This window comes from Dromaius novaehollandiae, chromosome 4 (assembly GCF_036370855.1).
Source record: "Dromaius novaehollandiae isolate bDroNov1 chromosome 4, bDroNov1.hap1, whole genome shotgun sequence".
NCBI lineage: Eukaryota > Metazoa > Chordata > Aves > Casuariiformes > Dromaiidae > Dromaius > Dromaius novaehollandiae.
This window is the reverse complement of record NC_088101.1, coordinates 52,697,211-52,704,870: the sequence shown is the minus strand read 5'-3', so window position 1 is coordinate 52,704,870 and position 7,660 is coordinate 52,697,211. Positions and strand designations below refer to the sequence as shown.

General features: G+C 45.4%; 1 protein-coding gene across 1 annotated transcript; it reads right to left on the bottom strand.

Moving 5' to 3' along the window:
• Positions 1-4,186: 4,186 nt before the first annotated feature.
• On the bottom strand, positions 4,187-7,034 carry SLC25A4 (solute carrier family 25 member 4). Its single transcript, XM_026105287.2, has 4 exons — positions 6,788-7,034; positions 6,048-6,534; positions 5,371-5,511; positions 4,187-5,015 (listed from the first exon to the last, which is right to left on the bottom strand). The coding sequence occupies exons 1-4, from the start codon at positions 6,896-6,898 to the stop codon at positions 4,858-4,860; spliced, it is 897 nt and encodes a 298-aa protein (XP_025961072.1). The 5' UTR covers positions 6,899-7,034; the 3' UTR covers positions 4,187-4,857.
• Between the last annotated feature and the right edge of the window lie 626 nt (positions 7,035-7,660).

The window sequence follows — 7,660 nt, the reverse complement described above, 5'->3', positions numbered from 1 at the left end:
ATGATATATGCAGACACAACTTTGGACTGTATTATATTTATTGTCATCAAATGAGCTTCAGGATGAACCCCCTGTAAAAGCCTGAGATTCTTCTCCTAACAGGTCACAGAGCTTGTGCTTTCCCTTGGAGCGCTGTCTATGCATCAGTGTGGTGGAGATGAGGGCAGTAAGTATCACTTACCAAGCCTTCTAGCTGTGGAGTGAGGATTGTCATACTCAGGTGATGATGAATAATTCCACTATGACATTCTATATCAACAAGCTAAATTATGAGGAAAAAATGGCTCCTTTTATAGAGAAGTGGTTCATCTTAAGAATATGGTACACTGAGCATCAGATGCAGTCTTTGTGCTGTTCGTCTGCTGAAAGTCTTGAGCAAAATAGTGGACAAACCATGTCATTTCAACCTGATGATAAATAACAAATACGGATCAACATCTGGAAAGCCATCTTCCAGAATTGATGTTATGCTGGGGTCAGATTCTCATTTCAGGTATCAGCAGGGTTCATTAATACTTCTGTTACAGAGCTGGTTTGTCTTCAGGATGCATGGTTTCAAAACCTTGATCAAAAAAACTCTATGCCTCCCAGTAACTCTCCTCCAACTCAAAATGAGACAAGATTTGGCAGTAATGATCCTTGCAGCCATATCACTTCTGATTCTGGGATCAGCTCTGCACTCAGTGCAGAGTCCTAAAATACCATTCTGCATGATTTTGTTCCAAGCTCGATCAGGTACAAAAAATCACAGGTTTCCACTCTCTCCACACAGTGGTTCTTAGGACTAGAACATGTTATTGAGAAATTTTGTTTGCTTAAAGTGAAAAGAACTAAAGAAAGTGAAGCTAGGTGCTGTAATTTGTTGCTTGTCTCCCTGATATCCTAGATTATCTGGTGCGACTTGATCTTGGTAACCATAACTGTGCCATCTCTACAGATTCTTCAGGTTTTTGAAAGACTTGACTTAGCAAGGTTTTTTCCTTCTGTCAGGGGTGTGGACCCTCTCTGCATGTCTGTTTCTTGATGCAGTGATGGCTGCTTCTTCCCTAAAAAGTGTAGGAAAAGAGCGGTGGAGGTGTTCACCTTAACCAGAAAGGCAGGGAAGATTTGATCTGTGTCAAATTCCTTCCCTTCCACTCCCTGCACTACATTGTGCTCTCTAGAGACAGAGTTATCTTTCAGACCCACCTGAAGCTCCTAACTTCATCTTTGCTAAAAGATTAGTGTGCTGCAGTTCCCTCCTCAGGAAGTGTGCTTCCAGAACTGGGCAGCACAGCATATGCTGGAGGATAGGTGGGCTGTCTTTCTCAGTTACTAGGGTGTATTACCAGGCCATTCAGGACAGGCTACCTTGTGTTCAGGTCTCTGAGACCTATAAAGGATTAGTGATTTTGATGCAGAGAGGTTCACTGAGTAACTCAAAGGATCTCTCACAAAAGCATGGAAGTATTGGGGTAGGAGCAGCAATTGTCTGTGACAACCAGGGCTCATTCCACTGGAGTTCAAGGAGCAGCTACAGCTTATCTGCAAAATCTTGTATTTTCCAACTTTGCAGAGATGATGGCTGGATTTTAGTTTACACTTTCAGCAAGCTTTCTGCTGAGTGCCATGGCCCCAGTGCAACACTGCTTTCAGGATAATAGTTATTTAATTAACAGCTTTGGACACTTGCCCAGGTAAATGGATCTTTGTGGAGAACACGGCCTGGAGTCTGCCACCATGTGGGTAAGCAATCAAGTAGAAATGAAGAGCTGTTTACCTGCAAGTATTCCTCAGAATGGGTTATTTCATGTACTCTCTCTCCTAATTGAACTTTCCAGCATTGATCCTTCCTGCTCTCATTTTTAACAGTTTTCACTCCCTGTTACTGTCTCTCTCTTTCTGGTGTATAGTAACTTCTTTCATTTAGACTCATCTGAAGTTTCTTTTGCTTCCTCTTAAGTTCCTTATTCTTACTCATTCACATGCATAATTCCCTCCAAGGTTTCTGTGCGTTACAATCTGTCATTGTCTTTGGCATCTTTGTAGTAAAGTAGGACCTCTTCCAGAACATGTAAATGCAAGCTGTTCAGAAAGGTTGATGTGAAATGAACAGTAAATAATTATAGTGTGTCAGCAGGCTTTTTTATATCGATTGACCTGGCCTCTTAAAGGACTACTTGGAATGTGTTGGGGAAGGAGGGGGAAGAGAAGAGAAAGAGCAGAAGCAGGCAGCTAAAGGTTTCTAACTTTACTGCAATAAGCACCTTGAAAAACAGTAGGAAGAGGTTTTCTTCACATTCTTATAGTTCAATAAGCTACAGCCCTAGTTTATTACTGGTGGGAAGAAAACAGACCAGCTATCTGTAGAAGCAAGTGTTTAGGTAGTGACTAGAAAAGAAATGAAAGGACCAGACAAGACTTAAAAAGGTAATATTCCTCATGACAGTGTGTGTGTGTGTGTGGGGGGGGGGGGGGGGGAAGAGGAACAAGAATGTGCTTAGGCATTCACAGAAAAAGGCTGTCTCCCAAAGCCAAGTAGTACTGGGGTTTAAGTAAGGAAGCTTAAATGTACCAGACTTCATCCAACATGCCATGCTTCCTTTGTGTACATAATCAAAGTGAGGGGTGCCAATTTAGGTAATCTAAAAGCTGCTTTCATTTTAGGACCATTTTTCTCTAAAACACTTCTCTCTTCAGGTGAATATATGTTGCCTGCAGCTACTGTTTTAGTAGCTTGTCCCTGCCTTTACAGAGAGGATAGCAGACACACTTCAATTATCATAATAACCAACAGGGAGCTGGGAATACCTGCATCTGTCAAAAAATTAATCATAAATACAAGAAAGGGGTAACTGGAAACCAAAGCACAGAACTTGGAAGAGATATAAACTTAAGTTTTGGGCTCAGAGTTGCTCTGAGCAGTTCTTTTTCCTGCTACTCACAGTAGTAGTTAATCTAAAGATTCTCTCATCTGCATACTCACTTATGAAAATCATAAAACAAATGCATTCCCAGACCATGAGAGCACAACTGGAGTTCTATGATTGTAGACTTGCAAAAGTCATATGCAATTTTAACCAAGACGCTATGCACAAATACACTCTTTTAGGGAGACTTGTTGCATTTACTCTCTAAACTCAGTTTCTTTCACAGAGCAAGCACTAATATTCTCTCCATCAGCTTGTGTAGTGAACTGCTCCAGCAATGCTTAGGGAACAGATGTCAGAAAAGGCAGCTTACAGAGGGGACAGCTGCCAGAATGCCCCATTTTAAGCCAGCAGAGCCTCTTCACTAGGGTAATACTACTCTCATCAATTGTACTAGCCCAGCCTTCATCTGGTCTGAAGTTTATACTCACTGTGGAAAGTGCCAGCTATCCAAGTAACTTGTCTTCTACCTTCAAATACATCTCGTACAATTCCAACACCTACATTTCTGCATTTTGTTTCTTCCCCTTGCCAGGGCACTACAGATGACACTGGACAATCCAGAACTTTGTCAAAAATCCATGAGCCATTGAGTGCTTAACTTGTGCATATGAAGAGGTAAAAGATGCAGCTAAAACAAAAGCTTAATTGCATCACTATGCAAGTAATACCCAAATAAGTACTGTTTTAAGTCTAACCACTTTTCCTAGGTGGATACAACACAAGCAAATATGCTTGCTTATATACAGTTTAACTGAATCATTGAAATAGGCACAATCCACTTTCCATTCCTTGCCCAACTAGAGAGCCTATCAGTCAGTTTACAAGTATACAATATCTGAAATTTAAAAACTGTTACATTGAACATCTTCCACTCTCATCTGGAAATTCATAACTCAAGTTGATCACTATACTTCCAACTACATTATCAGAGTAACTTAACTCAGAAGTACTCCATTATAGAATACTTCAAGTAAGATAATAAGCATCAATAACTTCACTATCAATTGAAAACATGACACTTACTTCAAGGTAGGTACTTCAATTCTGTGAATTATCACAGAGCAGCTAAGTCCATAGGGTTGTTTACCTATGAGACAACTTGCAACAGTGATCTCAAGCTGAAATGCTTTGTTTTTGCTGTGGTAGAATTATCAGTAACCACTCCACCTACTTCTTAAAGCTTTAACCAGAACATTCCAGAGTTAGGGAGTAAAGACCATCACCTTAAAGCACATGTAACTGCACTGTGTTCTGTGTATTGGAAACAACAGGAAAAAGCTTATTAATATATTTATTTCAGTTGAAGTTCAATTGAACATCATTCAGACAACTTTTTGCTTTGTGAAGATATAGGGCATTTCTGAAACACAGCATTTCTATCTTCCACAAAGTATGTTTGACAAAAAAATTAGGACCTCAACCACATGATTGCATAACTTATCAGTGAAAGGGATACAGTTAGGAACTTGCAGCCTAGGGGCTTTAGTATAGTTTGTATTTTCAAACATCCCTTTTCACAACATTTAAATTCAGCTTAAGAAAACATGTTTTTAAACCATGTTTTGAATGCCATCATGCTGTTGGGGAGCTAGAGACATCACTTAGTACAATAGGTATTTGAATGTCAAATTTATTCAGAGTTTACATTATTTGATATTAAATTAGGTGTAGAACATTTCAGTCTTGTCTCTAGACAAGATGCATTACCTGATATTTGAAGGCACATAATATATACACAGGTTCCAATACAAATGTTGGAAGAATTTTCATACAAAATGCCACTGACATAATGGACAACTTTAATTAATGCATCCTTATCACAACCAGATATGTTCCTCAAATTCCATTCTCAGTTTCCCTAGGAAATATTTTGTTGTCCATTAAATCACAATAGTGTATTTTTAAAAAAGTTGATTGAGAACAATTGAACTACATGATGTTAGCTTTAGACATATTTCTTGATTTCATCATAAAGTACTAATACAAAAGCTCCGCCCATGCCTCTCAACACATTTGACCAGGCACCTTTGAAGAACGCTTTGGATCCTTCATCTTTAGCTATCTTCTTCCAGCAATCAATTGTGCCCTTGTACATAATATCAGCTGTGGAAACAGACACATTGGTCAGAAGGTTTGGAGCTATACAGCAAGTCTGTTTCAACTTTGATTATCCTCCCCCTTCCCTTTAAGTATATCAAAAACACATGAACTTAAAATGTGAGCAATCAATTCATGAAGAGTCATTTTAATTCTCTACATGACAATCAAAACAAGTCAACTCCCAAGCTCTTAAGTGAAGAAAGAAAGAAGTAATAATGTGTTTCCCATTGGTGTTTAAGGATTCCTGTGAAAGGGCCATTGGTGTTCTGTAACAAAATACACTGCATCTCTCCCATCACATCCTGCTGAAGAAATGCATTCTGCTGCTGGGACACCATAGGACCAGGTTTACTCTTACCTCCCTTTCGGCCAGACTGCATCATCATCCTACGCCGCACAGTATCAAAAGGGTAGGATACCAGCCCCGCTACTGCGGTGACAGTCTGGGCAATCATCCAGCTCACTACAATGTGCACATTCTTGGGATCAGGCAACATACCTGTCATCAAGAACAAATGAGTAGAGTTAGTATAGAGAGAAAGAGTTATGAGAAAGATTGTTGTGGAGGGAACGGTCACCCACCCACCCCGGATATCACTCAATCAAGGAAACAGGACTGTGCCTGCAACTTCTCCCTGCATCCATATCTGACTATTAGTAGATGCTATGAGTGAAAGAAATTTATAGCATTTTTGGGTTTTGTGATGTAGAGCCCTCTTCATGCTCCTTGACCAAAAGGTCTCTCCTGCAGAACTATCCCAGGCTGGCCTCATGAACAAGCCCCCACAGAAGCCTATGCATAACAGCCCTTAAGAAAAGGGAAGAGGGCATAAACTGGCAAGTGCCTGAAAACTCTCTGCAAACACAGAGCTGTTGCTCAGAGCAGCAAGCTGACAGAGGCAGGAATGCATTTCAGACACATCTGGGCATATTCCAGCACTGGCACCCTGCTTGTCCTTGCAGGGGCAGGGTGCCCTAGAGCATCTTTGCTGGTTGGATCCTTTCCTTGCAGTCACGTTTCCATCCAACTCTTACCCTTGGCGGTGTCATAAACCCCAAAATAAGCCGCTCTGTAGATGATGATGCCCTGGACAGACACATTGAATCCTTGGTAGAGGCCCTTCAAGCCGTCAGACTTGAAGATCTTGATAATGCAGTTGCCCAGCCCAGTGAACTCCCTCTCACTCGCCCCTTTGCCCACATCAGCCGCCAGCCGGGTCCTGGCGAAATCCAGCGGGTAGACGAAGCAGAGGGAGGTGGCTCCCGCGGCACCACCGGACGCCAGGTTCCCCGCGAAGTAACGCCAGAACTGCTTGTGCCTGTCCACTCCCCCCAGGAAGATCTGCTTGTACTTGTCCTTGAAGGCGAAGTTGAGGGCCTGGGTGGGGAAGTACCGGATGACATTGGCCAGGTTGCCCCTCCAGAAGGAGATGATGCCTTGCTCCTTGGGGATGCGGACGATGCAGTCGATGATGCCCTTGTACTGCTTCTCGGCGGTGATCTGCTTGCTGGCGTGCTGGACCTGTGGGCAGCGGGGCGAGGAGGGGGAGGGCAGAGAGAGGCGCGCAGCGGCGGTTACCCGCCGCACAGGGCCCGCGCCCGCCGCCCGCTCCCCCGCGGCGGCGCTGCGGCCCTGACAGCTCCCGGTAACCGGAGCCGGGCGAGCGCCTGCCCATATTTAGTCAGGCCCGGCTGCGCCCGCCGCGCTGCGCCGCGCCGGTCGCCCCCTGTGGCGCAGCCCCGCCGCGCTCCCGCCAGCGGCGCCCCCGCCTCACCTGCAGCAGCAACTTGACTCTCTCGATGGGGGCGACAGCCGTCTTGGAGATGGCCGCAGCGACCCCGCCGGCCAGAAAGTCCTTGAGGAAGCTGAGCGCTTGGTCACCCATGCTGGCAGCCGGTCCCACAGCCCCTACCCGGAGAGAGCCAACGAGCCGCGCGCCTCCCCGACCGCCACCCCCCCGCCGCAGCCACCGCCGCACACCGCTAGCCAAATGACCCCGGCCCCTCGCCTCCCCTTTTATACCCCGCCGCCTCTCGCGATAGGAGGAGGCGCCCCCCCGGGGCACCCCCATTGGCTGGGACCCCCCTCTGCGCCCGCCCCCGCCGCGGGGCGCGGGGCAGTGCCGCCATGTTGCCCCGCTGAGGCCTGGGGCCCACTGGGCTCGGGACGTTTAAAGGGCAAATTAAAGTTATCTGGTCGCTGCTGGGAACGCAATGTCAGAGCATGTGCCTGCTGTATTAATAGCACCCAGGAGGCACAGGACGGGACTAAGGAAGCTGGCAGGAATACCTCTGGCGGTCTTAACTGTTTGTGTGCACGCCTGAGGCTGGCAGTAGGGCATACAAGCTTATCCAGGGAGATTTTGGTGCAATAAGCTGTCAATTCAGTGACTTGCATCAACTTAAAAAAGCAAGAGGGCTTTAAGCGTTGACTTTGTGTGCATGGGTTCACACCTCTGTCACGCACACAGGTGAGGCGGATGCAGATACTGTGTGCAGTGGGGCAGGCGACTGGTGTGGACGTGCTGTCGTGCCCCACCACAGCGGCTGCCAGGGATGTCTACACGACGCGGGAGGTGGCGTAACGGTGTACATTCATTCCTGAGCGTCAGTAACCAGGAACAGGCCAGGCCTCTGTGAGTCAAGGA

Coding starts and splice junctions, on each gene's coding strand:
- SLC25A4 (XM_026105287.2), bottom strand. CDS start 6,898: ATGGGTGACCAAGCGCTCAGCTTCCTCAAGGACTTTCTGGCCGGCGGG. Junction 5,512..6,047: donor GGTTTATGACACCGCCAAGG/GTAAGAGTTGGA, acceptor TCTTGATGACAG/GTATGTTGCCTGATCCCAAG. Junction 5,016..5,370: donor GCAGTCTGGCCGAAAGGGAG/GTAAGAGTAAAC, acceptor CTGTTTCCACAG/CTGATATTATGTACAAGGGC.